The 20,706-nt window shown below is 38.4% G+C and overlaps 1 protein-coding gene across 2 annotated transcripts in view; it reads right to left on the bottom strand.

The window, feature by feature from the left end:
* Positions 1 to 20,435, bottom strand: part of LOC121418303 (kinesin-like protein KIF26B) — a 40,404-nt gene extending 19,969 nt beyond the window's left edge. The window contains exons 1-4 of one of the 2 annotated variants that reach the window (XM_041612089.1): positions 20,112 to 20,435; positions 19,111 to 19,330; positions 4,429 to 4,632; positions 1,351 to 1,444 (exon numbers count right to left, since the gene is read on the bottom strand). In XM_041612089.1, the coding sequence (XP_041468023.1) occupies positions 1,351 to 1,444; positions 4,429 to 4,632; positions 19,111 to 19,330; positions 20,112 to 20,170 (577 nt within the window). In that variant the 5' untranslated portion in view covers positions 20,171 to 20,435. The remainder of the gene's footprint in view (positions 1 to 1,350; positions 1,445 to 4,428; positions 4,633 to 19,110; positions 19,331 to 20,111) is intronic. The other variant, XM_041612090.1, reaches the window with a different exon arrangement.
* Between the last annotated feature and the right edge of the window lie 271 nt (positions 20,436 to 20,706).

Here is a 20,706-nt window from a genome sequence, read left to right on the forward strand (position 1 = left end):
AGGAACATTTTCAACTGTCATCGCATCAATTGTATATTGAACTTCCGGGAGAGAAATGGAAGTTTATTGATTGTATATTATGCTTCTAAATCCAAGCTAAACTTTTCACATACTCAAAATAAATATTATTCCACCAGACAATATCTGTTATAAGTTCTATTGATATACATGACAAACACAATTATTCTTTTATTCAAATCAACAGTGAAAGAACACACCGAGAATTAACTGTCTATTTGACAGATTTCGCAATGTGCCAGATCATCGATCGGTCACGGTCTGATATTCGTCTGGTGAACAAATTCTCTGGTATTCCCTTCACACATCATGTTGACAAGATATACCAACTGAATCAATCTCCTTTCTCTTCAAGCGGGGTTGGCACACAAAGCCAAGAATACATTAATTAGGCATTAAATGTTGAGGTCTGATCATTGTCAGAGATTAGGCCCGATTCAGCGTGACATTTGGAGCAAGAAATGCAACCTTCCATGAGACAAGGGGATGACATGGTTTGTGTCACTGCCGCAATTTGGGCTTTTGTGGGCGGGGTCGCGCTTGGCTGGGCTACGAATGTGGTTAAGCAAATAAGATATCCCTACAACAGAGAAAGAAAATCAATATGTAATTGGTACGTCATGTCTGGCGGTCAAAATAAGGACATACATGGTCAATACTCCCTTGTCAACATATCCTGTTTTATACAAGGCCAAATAAATTCCACTTACCCCAGAACGCTATTCGAACACTATATTGAAGTTAATGAAATTTCAAATTCCTGTGTTTTTTTTACTGGATATGTACATTTCTATACGACAATGAAGTATTTAAGGTGAAATATAAATGCTTGTTTTTGCTTTGTAAAGTGTAATATATCAATCAGTGAAAAGGACAGAGAACTTGCCTAGTTAGAAGAAGTTCTGATATAAATTGACAATATCTGAAACCACCTAGTATACAGTGCACAGGAATTTCCCTACTATCGGGAAGGATTAATATGCCGGTGGATATTTTGATATTACTCAATTTTGATGATTCATTTGCATGAATAAAATAAATTCTGGCTAAATTGATTTATGTCGTGTTTCGAGGGGGGAAAAAAGAAACTTGTTGCTTGGGCTGGGCACAGGTTGGAGTAATTCCCGAGCTGGAATTTTTGGAGATCGATTGAGGATTAAGAGTATGGCTCTAGGTGACCGATCAGCTATGGAGCTGGCGGTCGTGCATGGCGTCCCAAAGGATGCCGGCGGGTATACAGGCGTAGGTTGGATGACAAAAGAGCTATTTTAAGGGGATAAAAGGCTGACGGGGGAGATACCTGGGGGTCTTGAAGGGGGGTTATATACTCACCCAAATGGGCATGACCATAGCAAAATAGACAACCATCCGCTCCATTGACTACAGCCTGAACGGTATCGGCCACACTGCCTGCACACACCTCAGCCTAGGAAGACAATGCAAAAAGAGGAGGAAAAAAAAAACAATCCAATAAGAATACAAGAGAGAATGATTGCATCAAAGTATGCCATAGAATGAGTCAAAGGAGTGGATAAATGCCAAGGAATATACCTCATAATCCTCACATTGAAAAATGAAATTTGGAAAACACCTCGAATCCGGTGAATGTATTACAAATCACTTCATCCATTCTGCAATAACAATTTTAGAGATTTTCAGAGTTGATTGCCATTCTTAAAAGAACTTGATAATTCTAGGGCTGATTTTTTTCTTATCAGTTCATTCAATGAAACTAACTTTGGCTCTACAAGTGTATTTGTCAATTTTCCTTTTTTAAATTTCATTTTAAAATCATACAAAGAATGAAAAATGCTGTAAAAACATATGGAGAAAAACTTTTGTTTCAATTAAAACATGCATTGATGTTTATAGCTGTACTATTATTTCATAAATTTCTAGATTTTCTGGGTTATTTCCCCAACTCGATACAATTTCCCTACATAAAGACTGTTGGCAATGCATGATCTCAGACGCGCTATTCCATTGTCTCAACAACGATTAGTTGGCAAATTCCTTAGCAGTCACTAAATCAATGTTATACATTCTCCTTTTTTACATGCCACTGCCCTTCCTCATCAAGCTTTTGTTCGCTACTCGAGTGGAAAACAATAGGGATTGCTAACGACCAATTTATGATTGTTCTACATATGAGGATTTCTTAACCACCATGACGAGTCCTTCAAGGAACGCTTGGGTTATGAAAAGACATTCCAGACAGAGTCAAGCAAATGATCAGGACACCTGTCTTCCTGTCTATATTATTCAGTGACCCCAAGTCATAACAACAGAACCAACTCAAGACCGACCAAAATTAATACGCTATTTTCAATGAGATATCATCGGTCGGTGTGGAGTCCGTGTTGCTGATATGACTGGGGCATTAGGGAGACTGGCTAAAAAGATACTAGTGTATATTACATTATGATCATTTAGTCAGAAGAAAACCAGACACTTTGAGAGTTCCAAACTTTTCAATGTCAGAAAACCTGCCTTCATCCACTGTTTCATATCGGCCTTGAAGTGATTATTTTTATTATTATTATTATCATTCAACAATGTCCATTTACCAGCATAATTTTCTTCAAAATCTTGCAGCAGTCTATCGCTTTGTGGGAAACCCCCCTTAAAAAGCCCCAAAACAGACATAAGAGAAAAAAAAGAGGCCCTTTCTTTTCAAAAGCAAATTAATAATGGCTGCATCACCAATTCTCTATTTCTGGCCCTTTCAGAAATATTCCAGGAACTCCCAAAACAATAGATGTGAATTTGTTAGTGGTTAAACAGTGAGATGCATGATTGCTTAGCGTATTGCTTGGCTGTTTTTCATTACCCATTATGCTAAAACCCAACGCTATAAATGCATTATTATTATTTTCAGGGTACACCCTCATACATCAATATTTTTGCCAATTAAGTACCAACTCTCCTATTTTTATTAACCTCTTCATAATTTTTGAATGCAGATGTGAAGGAAACTAGTGGTACTCGCTATTTTAAAATGTAGAAATACTCCTTGATTACATCACAATAAAACAAACAAGACATTTTAAAATGCTTATCAAATATAAAAGTAAAACTTGCTTTTATATTCATCCCTGTGAAATGTCTTAAAATGAATTAAATTAAATTTGATATGAAGGACTTTGAATTATTAACTTTAAAATCAAGCTTATTATGCAATACTTTTTTTGAAAATCCTCCTTAACTCTAATTTCATGCAGATATAGACACTCATATTAACCTGCTGTAATTACGAAATGGTTAAAAATAGCAAGGATGCATTAAATTCCTTTGGTTTCTGTATTTACGTCACTAGAAGCAGCTTTGTAGCCTTGAAAACATTTTTCAATTTCCATACATTTACCAAAGGTTTAATAGGAGGTCAAACGGAAGAAAAAGCATACATATCAAAAGGTCATGTAATTAAAATAACTTCCCACTTTCTATTCAAAATTCTCAACAATTATTCACAGTTTGCTTTGTTTATTTATACACACAATTAAAAGAGGAATGTTCGCTAGCCAGAAAACCCATGTTTGACATTGTGGTTAACTAAACAAAGAGCTCATCCGCATGATAATTGTGGAATTAAATATGATTGAATTATATTGAGCTTTTGATGTGTTAAATCAAAATTGTATTCTGTATTCCATTTCATGAAGACTTGTCAATGCACTAATACTATAACAATTTGACAATTAGCCAATCAGTCAATTTGTTATTTTAACAAGTTTTATGAAACAGGTAACTGTTAAGCAAATCAACTTGGAGGGAGAAAAAAAAACCCATCAACTTAACAAGACATACAAACACACACACTAGCCTAGCATACACACAAAATAGCTGCAAAAAACACAAATTTAAAATCAAATGATTTATTATATTCAGAGATTTTTTTTATTAATCTGATTTCAGATTAAAAAAAAATAATAATTTTCTAATTTTTCACCAAACAATGTTTGTCTATCACTCCAAATTTTATCAAGATGCATCATGATCTAAAAAAGGTGAAATTTTCCTAGTAGCACTGCTGTAAGGTTTGTGATTTCCTTTTTGGAAAATAATTGGATCATACCAAGTTCTTAGCTATAATCACTAAGATGCTAATCACTGGTGTATAAATGGGATGGGGAGGGGGCACTAGAGGACACTGGATCTCCAAGAAGTTTCACACCCCCCCCCCATCCCAAGGAAAAGAGAGAAAAGGAAAGAAAACAAAAGGATAAAGGGTGCAAAATGATATCATTTTCTGTATATCATGACAAAATCTATCACTGTATTAGATTTTCAATCTAAAAAGTTCAAATTGTCACTTTCTTGCTTCGCTCACAGCTACATGTATATATAAATTTTGCCCCATCCGCCATGTTCGTGGGCCCATTACGCTACCCATTCCAAGGGATGACATACCTGTGATGCATCCTGGGGAAAGACGGCATCAAAGGCAAACATCTTGGGGGCAGCCACACCGGCCCTTCGACCCGCTGTAGATACATGCCCGGTCAGGAAGGACGGATCAAAGAGTGTGACTTGCTTCTTCTTGGTGTCCACTGTGACGAAAGTAGCCGTATCACTGGGGGTACTGGATGGTATCACTCGGAGCATCACCTTTACCTAAAAGATGCACAAGAAGGAGAAGATAAAAGGGGAACCTTTAACTCCTAAGCTCTACAAACATGAAATTTGAATCAAATGTTAAGGAACATTGTATCTAACTTGTGCAATTATTTCACCTTTACCCTTATAGGTGCACATGAATATTTAAATCTCATCAAAGATTAAGAATACTGCATAAATATTAAAGTCTCATCAATGATTGAGTAAAAAACTATTTCTATTCGAAAGCAAATCTATCCCATTACTCCTTGTAGAGATTTACCCAATAGGTACAGATAAAAGAGATAAAAGGGGAATTTTGCTTTTAAAATACACAATATGAAAGTCTCATTCATCATCAAATATTATTTTTTTCACTTCTTTGAGGTATTGATGACCTAATGCGTTGTTTTATTTCAACTCATCATTCTTGATTAATTTTCATATTTCGGCTTTTAACCAAGTCCAGACAGTCTGACACACATTCCTTATGATTTCAATCTCTCCTCTATGCTCTTTGTATTAAGTTTAGAATAGTCAGTTGTAGTGCCAAAATATGATTTGTGAGTGAGATTACAGTTTCTTTTGTAACTCTCACAATGCTCAAGTAAATGTTGTCATAAGCGATATGATCTGTTCATGGGTAGGCTCTTCTTTGCACTGTCTATTCTTTTTTTTCCCCTGGTAATAGATAGCTCTCATTGTTAAATGCATTACATTTTTTCTATGTCACAGCCAAGCTGTCATGAACAGAAATTAAACTAGAATTAACCGTAGTTAGTATATCTGGCAAATGATTGCAGTTGATTGATTTTAGGCAAGATTCTTTGAACAACCCTTGGGGAATCCATCATGCTTTGTGATAACATCTCAGGCAATGTTTTCCTTTTAAAATGCTTTATCAAGCTTGATCTGTTACAAGCGCCTATCCACAATGGTTGTAAGGATAGAAATGACATAGACTATCAGTCTTTTCTCTATCATCAATTGATCACGAAACGAGTAAAGTGAGTACATTCTGCAGCTCAATTACATCTCCACTGCTGAAATTCTTGGGCAGAATTGATCAATTGTGCGCTCTCTTTTCTTGTCCATGTTTCATTTTAGCTGGGGATTTGATAGCATCGGCTAGCCTGTCGCCAGCCTGGCGGTGCCTCCCAATTGTGCATGATGGTACGGCAATGGACGTGGGGCTTTAGCTTTTCATGAACCCATCCCCTGACAGACGACGGCGACAAGAGATTGTATTGCTCAGTCCGTTGGTGTTATCATCACTTCTATTGTGTGGAAGTTGTATGCTGGTGAATGGGGACAGATTTCTGAGGTCTTTGAACCAACCTCTCGAAGTGCTCGGCAAGTTTACCCTATATGGTTAGCTAAATACTGGTAATGCAACAAAAAATGAACTCGGTTTCAATTTCTAACGCCATTCATCAAGGGGGGGGGGGACTGAGAGAGCAAAACATGACAAAACAAACTCTGGCCTAGATCAGAGAAGGTATAGAATTATATTCATGCCAAACAATTCGGCATGCAATTGTTTCCACAAAGGGCCATTTATTTCACATTTTTCTTCAATTTCTATCGGGCTTTGTTCGAGGTCCATCGGGCGCATCCTCTCCATTCTCTCCAAACTTTATTGAAATATCTCCATCCCATTTCGAGCCCCTCTTCCATGGTAGGATCACAGAGTATATCCCATTGTGGGGACTTGGTGGTGCAAGCCGTGACCCAGGACTATAGAAGAAGGTACCTCATTAATCATTAAGGGTTTGACAAGATCAAAGCACAGATGCCGGCACCGGGAGTTCATCTTGCGTGAAATAAGTTGCGTGTTGGTCCAAATTTGAACTCTATCCACCATATGATCAATGCATCACACATATGGCATGGCCAACAAATTGCTGGTTTATTGTTATTCATGACACATGGTTGATTTCGAGAAAAAATATCACAAGATCGTGAAAACTACGATTGCCCAGCCTAACACCTGCGAATAAGCCCAGGCTGCATATTGAAGGCTATTCCTCAACCAATATTATCCCCGTGATGTGTGCTATGCTATTCTCAACAAAGCTAACCCCTCTTTCTCCTTCTGATCCTCCCTCAAAAGTCAGAAAATTGATAAAAGACACAAAATTGTAATCCCTCGTTAACAACATAACTACCACTCCAATCATTCATATTAAGCTTGTCAAATTTCCCTCCTTCACAAAAAAACGTACAAAGTTTGAAAGAGGCATCGAAAACCATTAACACCATTCCATGACCTCCCCAACCACGCTAAAGACATACTATGCATTCACTTGTCACCCCTATAAAGTATAGTACAAGACAGGTTTCAAGAACATGTTGGCAGATTTCGTTATTTGTCGCTCTTTTTGAAGTACCTGATTATGGGATCAAGAGCTTGGGAGAAAGTATATTGTCAATTTATCAGTTTTGGCCTCTCACAACTTTCCCTCTGAATAGAACAGGATGAAATCATTTCAACAATTCAATTTATTGTTCAAATCTGGTCTGATTGTGTTTGGGCTGGGTCATCAATGCCATTAAGGCTTCTTTAAAGTATGTCTTGAATACGGTTTACACTATTCATGCAATACAAGTATTGTAGGCTGTAATTGGGAGTTCCTTGAGATACCCTCTTTGTTGAAATTGCGTATTTTCAGTCTAGCCGAGAGCATCTTTACAAAATCAGATCACAAATGAAAAGTACCGAATTAGACTGGTATCTAGCTCTAATTCATTTCAATGCAAAGGACCAATTAGTGTCATATTTTTCCACAGCTGTTCACTTAAAATTGGTATAATTAGGACTCATAAAATTAAAGAAACATAAAATAAGGGTAACACAGGGGTAAGTAATCCAGAGAGGATAAAGGATGTTTCCCCCTGAAAATGATAGAATCTGTATGCGAACTAATGGGAGAAAGTATTCTCTTAGAACTCTGGCCGGCTCTTAGCTGATATCACAAGAAAATCTTTGACTATAAAGGGTAATGCAATCATCCCACAAAGTCCAGAATAAGTGGAATATATAAGTAATGTAGTGACCTACATGCATCCAGTGAATTTCTTCTTCACATTAAACTGAAAAACACATGAGATAATGGTGTGTAATTTGCTAAACTGTAAAGATTTTATGGCCAATGATGACTAGATATAGAGTGAAAGAAAATGGAAAGAGTAAAATGTGTTTATCCACCGCAGTAGCAAGAAAATGCATATTTATGCGGGTCATTTACATACCACCATTTCAATGTGTGGTCAGCTTTATGATATAGACGTTAGCAATGTTCTTCATAGTATCACATCTCCTTTCATTGGGGGAAAATGGGCTTATGGTTTTTACCCCATTGAATTTCCCGTAATGTGTCGCCATATGTGCTAAATTTCTTTTCAGATGTCTGCGGACAATGTTTGGTGGCCCTAAAAAATTACTGGCATTTTCCAGTTTCAGCAATAAAAAAAGCATGCTTGACTGAATCAGATTTTTTCCCTCAGTACTTTGCAATCCTGGGAGTTGTTTTGCTGTTTATCAGTATTTTAAGTTGCTGACAGATTTTGAAGTTTCTTTGATGAAATTTTAACTTCAATGTATGTTGGAGAGAGAGGAGATTCAGTGAGGTTGGATCTTGCAGATATTCAATGTTCAAAAACGAATTGCATCAAAATGTGTTTTTATTACACACCCGCAAACTGCAGCTAGCCTCAGGATAACTCTGGATGGAAAAAAAGGGAAGGCAAAATGATAACATTAGTATTCAGGCTAGAGTACCTGCCCGCCTTCTCTAAATGCTGAAGGCGCATTATGATGCAATGTTTATGCAGATAAATAAGACATGTGTTTCCCCCAAGTTCATAGGAGAAGAGGAAGACAGGATGATGAAGATGATAGGATTAGACACGTCGAGGGCAGTTGCCACCAGTTCAGAGATGGGCTAACGGCACAACCCATGCCGCATCAATCGTTTCAAAGCAAGCTACCTTGTGTCATCAACGTCGGCTAGGCGTGAATCACGGCAATCGTTTCGCCGCGATGCTGCCGCGAGCCGCGTGCGGGGCTGGAGGAGCGCGTGCCATAATGCACACCAAGAACCGGATTCCAAAGATAAAGAGAGAAAATGAGAGACAGTGGGGGCAGCGCTCGGTACAATATGAGTCATATCACTCAATCGTTGGGGGTAACCCTCGCTGGTATGAGAAACAAGCTAGACGGATCAATGTAATTCACTCGGAGTAACTCGGTTTTCAAAGTGTTAATGCAATTTCCACTTGTTAATCGAGTTGGACGGGATTGCCCATGAGCATAAATGTTTATGATTCTCTATTTCTCGTAACCTTTCCCTTCCTCCTCTTAGCTTTCTCTCTCTTTCTCCTCTCGTTTCCCCAGTGATGGTGGATATACATGACCTCAGGAGAGACACAAATCCAAAATCTACCCTTGAGGTATCAATAAACTAGCCCTCTTACATGACCATCAAGCCGCTTTATGGCAGCAGCAGCTCACGCACTGGAGCACCCTATGATTACAAGTGGTTTCAATCCACTGGGGCACTTTACCCCGCCTGTCAGGACAGGTCATAGTGTCAAGAGGAATTAGAAAGGCTCAATCAAACAAACTTGTTAATTATCAATCCTAGCTATGATGTCATATAAAAGATGAAACAAAGAGACAATTATGTCAGCCACTTTCAGCCTTATCAATGAGCTCCGTAAGTATGACACATTAGAACCAATGCTTTGTTAACAAACTAACACCCCCTCCCCTTCAAAAAAAAGAGGAAGATACTTTTTTCAAAAAATTGACAAAAGAATTCAAGAAGTTACAAAATATCCACACTGTAGTCAAACAGAGAAACCAAGACAAGATAAACAATAAAATAGTGAGGTTTATTTAAAAATGACTATATTCATATCTTCATCTGATCACCAGGGCATGTTTCATCAAATATAACAAGAACAAAATAAATATTTCTAAGACAAATTTGCTATCAAACAACCCAAAAACTATTATTTCAGTAGCTTATATTAGCTATAATAATTCTGTCATCAAAAGTTTTATGAAAACGGGCTTTGTGCTACCTTGGAAGTTTAACTTCTCTTAACAAAGGACTAAATCATAACACTATCTATCTGACAATGTTGGAGGGCTGAAAAAGCAAAACACAAAGGAGTTTCCATGACGTGTTCTTGAAGTAAACTTAGAAAGACACTGAATATATGCCTACATATTCCAACGATCTGAAACAACTAGAGCAAGGATAAATAGAGATTGCACAGATTATGCCATGAAGGTAAACTCTGACTGGAAGACAATAAGCTTTCGGGGTACATGTATATGAGGGAACATGGGGTGGACCTTTTAATTGCCCCTAGCACTTTACGATAATGCATGCTCAAATGATCACCACATAATTCCCTGAGACTATATTCTGAATCACACCCCTCCTTCTGCTGTTTCAGGCCCCTGTAGACCGGGGAGAATCGCACGAAAATCCTCGTCATGGGGGTGAAAGTACAACGAACCTACCACCAAATTCTTCACGCATCTTTGATTTTGCCTCCCAGACGGGTGAGATCGAACACAACCCCCTTCCTTCCCTTTGCCAGCCCCGGTTCCTCCTTAATTCAAGGTTTTCTTCCATGGCTTGATGGGACTGTGTTATTCTTCCGAGAATGATTGGATATACACATCTTTCTATATCTTTTTTTCAATGAATATATTCAATATTAGATATTATATACCAACAGGAATAATCTACTGATTATATTCAATGTATTCAAAATCGGACATCTACCAAAAGGAATGGCTAATTAATCTGGTAAGATGCAAAAAAAAAGTGTTAACTCTGAAGGAATAGAAATGAAAGCAAATGCCCTTAGTCCTTATCATTCAGATTTAATCACCGATAGTTGATATATCAGTGGCTTTACCATACTCCTCTAATCGTGCCAATTAAAGACAAAAGACTTGCCTGTTTCAAGCTCAAGTTCACCAATTAGTGTTAATGGGAGAGAGCTCAAATGAAGCAGTGATAATTGTGAGGAATACCACCATTTGTTGATTGAGGAGGAAATTTAGAAGAAAAAAAAGTGGTTCTCAGAGAGTGAATTGTATTGTTTTGACTATGAGCACGGGGTGCTCATACACCAGAAAAAATTACCCTAAAATATTCCTATCTGGCTTTGACTGACTCATAATTTGTATATGTGCATTAGGAATTCCCAGGAAAGATGGCATGGTGAAATGTCTTTAGCTAATCATCTAATTCAATTTGTGTCAAACAAGTGGTTTTGGTATTTGCTTAATGGCTAGCCCTCCTGTCACCAAGCCCCCCCCCATTTCCTTCAAAATGAATTATAAATACAAAGATGGCCCGACATGGCAATTAAAAACATTATATTCCTAAATCGAATTCCTCATGCTGGGTTTGAAACGCACAATAGGCCCATCAGAGTAGCCTGGTATTTGAGCGTATATCACTTCTAGCAGATGTTAAGCGATTTCAGCAGCACTAATTCCTCAAATTGGACGCACCGAGCCTCTGATCTTCAGGTCCAGGGAGCGCATTTGACACGATCCGCCAAGCAATTTTACTTGCTGCTCTGGATCTACCATTTCAGTAGCATTGGCTGTAGTCGTATATACGAATTATATGCTAGAGGATGTCTCTTGCGCCATACCATATCATACATCATTCTCCAAAAATAGAACAGAAGAATTAACATTATTAAACAATCTTTTTTCCCTCTTGATATAAATGAAATATATTCATATTAAATGGAAAGGAATATATAATCCCTCAATTTTGAACGATTGCTTTAAATAAAAGCAATTGAATTATGGTTAAAGCATAATCTGGAATGCTTAAATGTCAACAGATATCCTTCCAAGAGTTTACCTTCTTATTCACAATTAATTACATTTTCCAAATGACTACATTAAGTTCTGTCAGCCTGGTTTGCTTTTAGATAAGGCTCCATTTGTGTATTTGCCTTCTTCATCCGACCAATCAAACAGAAGCAACCAAGTGGTTCAGAGGAAATGTATTCATTCAAAATCTCCCTTGTTGAACACACCATTGTGGTAAGGTGTCAACTTCTACACCAAAGGAAATTGCTGCCGACCTTGATGCAAATGCACTCCTCATCAAAATAGAAGATTCACAGGTGAATTCAATCCACAGATATATATAATAAGGCATGCTGTGTTCATGTAGACAAATTATTAGGCATGATGGATGAACTACAATCATTAAAATTTACAAAACGTGTTACGTGCAGTTTGCATAGACTATACCGGTACATAATCTTTCTTTTCACAAACGCGGACATAATTTGGGTATTTATCTACAATTTTGTTATCATAAATCATATCCATGAGTGCGATTGCAAATCACTAGCCTTTGGCTTTCTTGCATATGACATAAGAATTTTATGACCTAATTTGTATTGTGAAATGTAGGGCGTTCAATCAATAAATCTGTATGTGAAAGGCTACAGATTAGCAGGACAATTGATTATGTTTTTACAGAAATAAATGTTACGAGTAAAGGAAACACCCCTAGAGCCATATGAAATTTCCATTATTTGTTTCTCAATACAGAGCCTTCTAAGGATTGTGTCAAACCAGTACCCAAGTGGGTTAAACGCCACAATGAAGGTGATGGGTACTGAAAGGAGAAATAAAATCAAGTTCTCTCATTCTTGGTGAGCAGATTTTATCACAAAATCTAGTTGTTCACTTTTCAACAACTAAGGTGGGAAATGTTTCCTTTTCTCTTACACCCTCAACAATGGAGTCCTGATGTGTTAGGTTTGTCATGACCCAGAACTACGGCCCAATTTTCAGTAGGTCCTATGGCATAATAGCACGACCTCGAAAACCATCTGACTGGGCCGGGGCCGAGGGTGGTGACTCACAATTGCCCAGCAGTTCCCTTTCTGGACCTGACGGGACAAGAAGACATTTAAGAGAAGAAGATTCCAGGGCGATTTCATCATTGATTGTAAATGGCCTAGTTTAGGGGACAGAGTGAAGAAATCATATTTCATCTCCTCGTGTCGTGACCAGGGATTTGAAAGACGATACGAGAGTTGGGCGAAAGACGAGAAGGTGATACGCTTGCTTGCTCAGGTAAGAAGAGAACCATTTGTGAACAAGTTCAATAGTCTCTTCAACAAAACCCTGTATGAACTCGAAAGTAAATAAAAATAATGAAACTTGATTTAATGAATAGAAATTTCAAAAGGCAAAGGACTCGACGGCTCTCGATATAGATTTTCATGTCATAAATGATTGTGTGGAGATTCGTGCTAATTCTTGGTGTGAGTTTGCTCCACTTATGTATTAAAAGAAGTCTGCACTTTCAAGACTAAAACCATTAAGACAGGTGAGAGAACAGTAAGGTGGGCTTCAAGAGCAAATCAAGAAGGAAGAGGAAGACTGGCAAAGATAAGAAAAATGGATGAAGGTGAAGTAAGGAGAAAGAAGGTGAATCTAGGGATGGCGATGGGATAGGGGATCTAAGAATGAATCCCAAAATACACTTTGAAAATGGATCCGTCCCTTTCTTCTCCCGGCCATTGTCAGCGGGGATGGCCCAAGGCAACGCAATACTGGAAGGCAGCTTGCTTCATGCTCTCCTACCTAACAAAATTGAATTGCCATTGATGATTTGAGCAAATAATGACAGAAAGAACAGCTTAAAATTGATTTCATGAACTGCAGATGACTAAGGACATGAACCAATTGATGAATTCTGACCATTTCGGGACTTTTTCTGCTTCATTCTTCTGGATTCTATTCAAGGCAATCCCATTTTTTAATATAGGATTTTAAATCTGGAAAGCAATCTTTGCAACTTGAGAGGGTGGCTTCTATCAATGCTATCAAAGTTCATAAATTGGAAAGTACAGCCCCCAAGATAGGCACCTTATAGGTAACATAAAGGAATATGTGTTGACATCATGATAATCTTGTCACATGCTGTTAGAATAACCAACTGAACAATTCATTCTTTATCTCTTTATTCTTTATGACTTGATATTAACATAAAATAAATACATAGGCCCTACATGAATGAATAAATAAATAAATATATCACACACTAATATATATTATATATCTATGAAGATATAGATGTATGAATTAACACGTAGGCCAATTGGACCACAGCAGTAAATCTCCTGATAATCAGTTACTCCAAGGTTTCTCAAAGCATAGATCTCTATTACTACAAAGCGAATCAAGAACAGGAGTGGATAATTCTGGTAGCGCCAAGTGATCAATATTGAATTTTCAGAGGTGCTTGTATCACGGTGTGAATTACCACACCATTCTGTAGTCAGCGAAAACCATCTGTGATTTCATCGTGTGTAGAGAGAGAAAGATAGGGAAGCTCGCTTGTGCTTTCGATTATAGTACATGCTAAAGCACTCTTATGTTTCAGGTTGGATAAAAGAAAACCCTTTCCGGATGATTTGAATCATAAGGTCACTGCCATTCGATCTCTCCTGCAGAAGATAGAAACCCAAGAGTTGGGAATGTATTCAAAGTTTCTTACACAAACAATATAGATATGGGGAAAGGGGAACGTTTTCATGAAAGTTTTGTCAGTAGTTTCCAATGACAAGTTTGTTCTCAGCCAATCAGATGCTAGGATTTTCAATGGCTTATAGCAGTTGGTATTGAAAATCACTGACAAATCTCCTTCAGGAAATGCTCTCACTGTTTTCTGGAATCTATCTGAAGCGTAGCTAGAAATCTCGGGTGCAATGTAACCAGGAGAAAACCAAGTCATGCAGAATGTTATGTATCACTTGCAGCCATCTCTTACGTCGTCGTCAACAGTAAAAGGAATAAAGGCTGGCTTATGTGGGCAGAGATGTAGCAAATCTAGGACACACTTAAGAGTGGAAAAAACTATAGAAATTAAAGAAATAACAATACCCACAAAACTGACTAACGCTAAAAGTGGTATGAGATGAAAAAAAATATTCCAGGCTTCGCAGTAAGAGGCCGATGGCATTCACGGCTGGCTAAGTATTGAAGTACTATTGAGAGAATGTCTTCCTCAAAGTATCATGCTTCATGGAATCAAAAGTACTTCAGGAAACACTGTCAAAAAGGGTTGCATCCAAATTCAATGAGAAAAAGATAAGAGAGAAATGAGAGAGAGAGATAAGGTCAAATAAATATATCTTTTATAATCATGATTTGAGAGTCAAATTTTCCAGCAAAATAAGATTACATTAATTGTTCTTACATACACAAGAACCACAAGATATAGGCCTAAATGCCATTTACAAGAATGGTAATGACATTGTACATTAAATTAATTCAATTACTATTAAGCTGCCCTGTTATTGTTCTTATAAATTCAATCAATTTTGAATTCATTATTATTATAAATTCAATCAATTTTGAATTCATTATTATAAATTCAATCAATTTTGAAGTGTTTCTTTCGAGAATAACAAATGGCCAATATTGAACTATTCTTATGAGAAAGCAGCCCAGCTGATTCAGTTAACCACAATGTTTATATTCTCCAGACTCCAGTCTGTAAGGTGGATGAGAGCTGGTGTGAATAGGTGGTTTCAGACCGCCTCGATTATAAGAATCCCTGTTAAATTATGAGAACTTTTTTAGGCTAAAAAATACCCATTTATTATTCCTGCATTCACACTGCCCCGAAACATACCCTTCGGGATAAGTTCCTGAAGTTACAAGCATGCGCAGTATGGTCTGATAAGCAGGCAAGGCACGAGATTCAAAATCACTAGCCCAGCAACCACCCACGGCGCCGTGCCCAACGACACGCTGGGCTACAAGTTCCTGTAAATTGCTTTCACATTGCCAAAATAACTGCGACTTTGGAAAAATCCCCGCGAAAGTTCTCATAATTTTGCCAAGTACCTACTATTTAGCGGGTATTTTCTTTCGGGGAAATTACGCGTAGTTTGCTTTCACATTACCAAACTACCTGGTATTTTCTGATCGGGGTAAATTTCCCGATCAGAGAATACCTGGAACTGACAAACTTCGAGGCGGTCTGAAACCACCTACGGGGGGGGGGGGTACCATAACCCTGCCTGCTCAGCACGCATAGCACCTGTCAACTGTTCAAATCAATGGTGGTGTTCGTGGAGTCTCTGTTATGGGATGAAAGGATATAATTTCTTTATCGCTTATCTAATTCTTTCGGATACTCACACTTAACTGCAGCTGACATGATTAGTGTGTAGTTATCAAATTTACACTAAATCTGTGATCCCTATCCATAATGGAATAAATGTTGTAAATTCAGGATTAACCATCCTAATGTATGAGGCTATAGCCTATATAAGTGTTTATCAAAATGATAATTTGATTCTGTAGATCATTCATACTCACTGAAAGTTGCTATTTTTATATTGTTTATTATGAACGAAACTGAATTACATTCTCTGCAGAAAAATCAATTTCAGTGATAGTTGATCTGCATGGCCCTAGAGGTAACTGGTTACATGCTTAAAATTCTCCCCCCTTTCTTTAATTGAAATTTTTTTTTCGAGATAATTTGGAAAATATTTCTATAAAAGTTATGTTCTAATTTCTATTTAAGCTCCCACACCCTTGGGACAGCATTTAACCCAATGGTACCGACAGGATGCGAAGACTAAGGGCATTTCTTTACTATGTTTGATCTTCCATATCCCTGTCGATAACAGTCTTGCTTTATCCCAGGGCACACGCAGGTGATGTCAGACGGGTGCCCGCTATCATACCTTTCATAATTGAATCAGATTTTTTTTTCTTAAAGGAATCACTTTTGATCAGGTTTCTTGTTCTCACGTTTGATCAAAGAGAGTCGTCAGAGTAGGTTTGGAGACACACTGTCTATGCAACTCACAGCATGAAGCGATTGTTACATTGGTTGTTGCACAAAGGGGCTGGCAGTCATAGGAAACAACGTCTGACCCTATATTGGCTTAATCATATAATTTACTTTACACTTTTCTATTTTCTTTTCTCGAGTACTTCACGTAGTGTTTTGGTTTGAATGGGTGGAAGAAGAGACAGCTCTGTTGGACATGATCGCGAGTGCTAATAAGCCTCTTGGTCGATTTGACATGACTAATGAATGTCTTTTCCGCATGGGTGTACATGTTTTAGACGTCAAAGGCGTTGCAATGAGATGGACCAAAAACCCTATCGTTTCTAGTGCGGCTCTCTTTTTTGTTTTCCCCTTGTTTAAAGAGCTCTTCTGGTTTCACGAGTCATGTCCAGCGTTGGCATCTGGATGGCCTGTGAAGAGGATGTCTTCTAGGTATGAATCACTTGCAAAGGACAGTCAACCTCTTTCCTTAATCATGATCATTTTCATCATTAGCTTACAGCATGCCTGATTAGTGGGTGGCTTGTCTGAAAGAATGATGGCTGGACAATACCCTAATATTGATCCAGAGAGATTGGAATACACCCGCCTTGCCCCCCTCCTCCTTTAACCCATGGCCAATTGAAGACTTACCCCATAAATACAAGGGAGACGCAGTCCGTGCCGACTGACTTGAGCCCGGGGTGCTACGCGAGAGCCGCCCCCGAGCAGGCTAAACAGCCGGAAGGCAATGAGAGCCTCGTGTTCCAGCCATGTCGGAAGAAAAGTACACGCTTAATTGTTTGAATTGATTAAGAGAGAGTGCGGTTGGTACTTAACTGTATTTACAAGATCAATTATTCCCCTTGATGATTGACAGATTAGTTAGGTGTATGTACAAGCATCCCCTTGAGGAATGGTGTGACCCCACTGGGCCGCTTAGCCGGCAGGTACAAACCCATGTCTCAATTCCATGGGTCGAGTGTGTATGGTCATAGACCGACCACATAATTCAATATTCCATCCTGCCATCAAATTGCGCATAATTCCGGAGAGACCAATAACAAGCCTGTTAAACAGTGGACCATGAAGGAAGGGAACTCAATATTTCTCATAAACCATGAATTCATCATCTTACAAAGGGTTCCAACAATAACCTATCAATTTATATAGGAATCACTCTTTAAATTGATGTCTAATTACACAAGAAAAGTATAATCAATTATACACTTGACTGGAAAAAACCAAACTGGTCTAAGATAATCAGATGAATCACATAATTAATTTGAAGTTGAGAAGAGATAGGATTAAGGAGAATGATCCATGATTGCCACAATGGAGTGTGGCTACAAGTGTTTACTCACTACCAGCCTGCACCAATACTTGCACCAGAACGGGGGATTCGGTTTCTCACCGCAACGGAATCTCTCATTCCCCTCTCCTCCATTGTCTGCCACATCTATCAACACCAAACCCATGAGTAACAAATTCATATAATCCACTCAAAAACAATGTTTTCTCCCCATCCATTTTCATTTGGAGGAAACTTCTCCGAATCATCACCCTCCCTGGTATTTTTCTTGCGTCACTGAGGATGATTCAGCGGGTCGAGGGCTCTGCCAATGACACCTCTGACAGTTCCTAATCGCCATCTCTTGATTAACGAAAATTAAAGAGGACTCGGGTGATGCCGTGATTGGTTTGGGAAAGATTACGTTTGGACTTGAAGGTGGTTTTTGTGACAGAAGATGGATTGACCCCTCCGAATCGAGGCTTCAAGGACGAGTAATTTTCATCAGTCAACTCGTCACATTCATGGGTGCTTGGTTGACAGGCAGACTCCCTATCCAAGTCTCATCAATCCAATACTTGGGTCTGTTTGTTGTTTCAGGGTAGCCATCTCAATGGAACGTCTGTGCAATTCAGGTCATCTTCATTTCTATTACCTCTAGTAAAACACACAAAAGTCCTCCTAAAGGTATATCACATGTATCGATCTAGGAGATATGAATCAGCCTCAAGTGCACACATTTCCATACTGAAGGAAAATTTAGCAGTATTTATGTAACTTTTTCCTCCCAACATTCAAGGATTGACTAAAAGTTGAGCTTCAATATTGAAGATGTCAGCTCGAGGCATGCATGTCAAAAATGTCTGCAGTGTTTGATTGAAATCAATTTCACTCATCTCAGCCTTTTTTCCATTTCTTCTGCACTGAATTATTGTATTCATCTCTGAAAAATATTTTCCCTTTTCTTGGAGTCTTGGTTTAAGAGATATCATAACAGAACAGACCCCCCCCCTAATAAATCAATAAACTGTTTCCCAATAAATTTGTTTTGAATGTCCTCAAACAATGAAACCTGTCAAATGAATAGAGATGAACAGTGTTTCGGGTTTGTAGGACATCCACCAAATACAATAGACCGGGCTGACCTCTCAAGGCACCTCTACGACACCCCTAGGTCAAAACAGGAGGTTGTTTCATGAAGCATGTTCTTTCACTGACAAATATGTTTTAAGCCAATCAGATGCAAGGATTTCAGTAGCTTAAAACAACAGTAAGTGACTGAATTGCTTCCTGAAATGCTCCCCTGGTAAAAGATCTGTACCCCAGTGCTTCTCTCACCTTGCCTATGCCTGGGTTCTCTTTGACCCTGTTCACATTCCGAAGCAAGGAGGGTGGCGCAGGAGGCGGGTTCCTGAGGATAATGCTGCTGAAGTTGGTGGGAAATATGGGTTGCTCTGGGGGCTGCATCATCATCATCATGGGGGGCTCAGGGGTGTTCATGGTGGGCAGACTCCCTTTCCTTTTCTTCTTGGAGCTCAGGTTCAGCTTCTGTGCAGCCCTGAATGAGGAGAATCAAAATAAGAAATTAATGCTGATTATCCCTTCCAACATTTGGTGGCAGCGGTGGGATAAATGATTGAAATCTATCTAATATTTGCTTAAGACATTTCATGAAATGTGTTCATATGATTTTAACCCCTTTTCTCTAGTCTTCTAGATATGATTCACGAACCATCAATCCCAGAACAAATTCTTAATTGCTATCAAACAAATGAAATTCCGGAACTGAAAAGGCTGTCATACCTCCACACACACATGCAAGGTTAGACACAACTATTTAACAGAACGAAATCACTTCAGACAACACTTTATTTAACAAATAGGTGTTCTGGAACACTAATCCATACCACACACATACCAGACTCAAATAATCGCTATTCAAGAATAATCAACGCTACAACAGTAAAACTGAATGCAATATTGTTTCATGGGAAATCACATTTCCACATACTGAGAAGTCATAACACCGTCTCTTTGAAAATGACACGACACAATTGCAGCAATTCATGTTTAAATTCATGCCAAAGAAAGATTCTGTCAAACAGTCAACATTCTCAGTAGTGTCAATCAACATGAAATAATAGCATTTCTAATGAATGTAATATTCAAATTTAGAGTTAAAAAAACTTTTTATATTGACTATAGGTCAAGTTTAGTTATACAATAATGAAATATCTAAAGAAAAAAATAAGATACAAACATAAACAATGATATAGGCATTGATAATCCTATCTGGCATGGTAGTAGTCAAAAAAAGTATTTTGTGAGATCAAACCTACATGGCGTTGATTGAAGATCCAAGTGATGGCAAAGACTCCTGGATGAATCGAACCATCATCACCTAAAAGGTTACCACCATCAACACTCTCACTACATGAATCCTCCAAAGTTGATTAAATCCTTTCAATAATTAGTCCAACTTTTCATATTCTGAAACTTTCCAGGGAGTGAAAACAAGTTTCAAGCCAATATCACCGAGTCTGAGGAGGACTCCCAAACTTGTTCCGTTTCGTCTCGCAATCAGGACTGAACTGAATAAACCAACACTCTGCTTCGCTTAATGAAAATAAAACACCAGCACAATGAGAGAGTTCAGACAATAGAATGGGAAAAAAAGAGGGACTACGTCTCTTTTTGTGGGTCTTCATAACCCATGCTCATTCAAGCCGAACGCCAGCCTCCATACAACATGACGGGCTACTGTTCCCCAATTGGGAAATCAAAGGGCAGAGAGGGCCCTTCTGGAACTGAATGGTAGCCATGCATGCCCCTGCTTTCTGCCCAGCCCTTTGCTGAATAATGTAAAAACCTCAACCACCCAAGAACAATATTGTGAGTAATTGACGAGGTTAACCGCATCAAAAGCTACAGGGA

Source organism: Lytechinus variegatus, chromosome 7, assembly GCF_018143015.1.
Source record: "Lytechinus variegatus isolate NC3 chromosome 7, Lvar_3.0, whole genome shotgun sequence".
Classification (NCBI taxonomy): Eukaryota; Metazoa; Echinodermata; class Echinoidea; order Temnopleuroida; family Toxopneustidae; genus Lytechinus; species Lytechinus variegatus.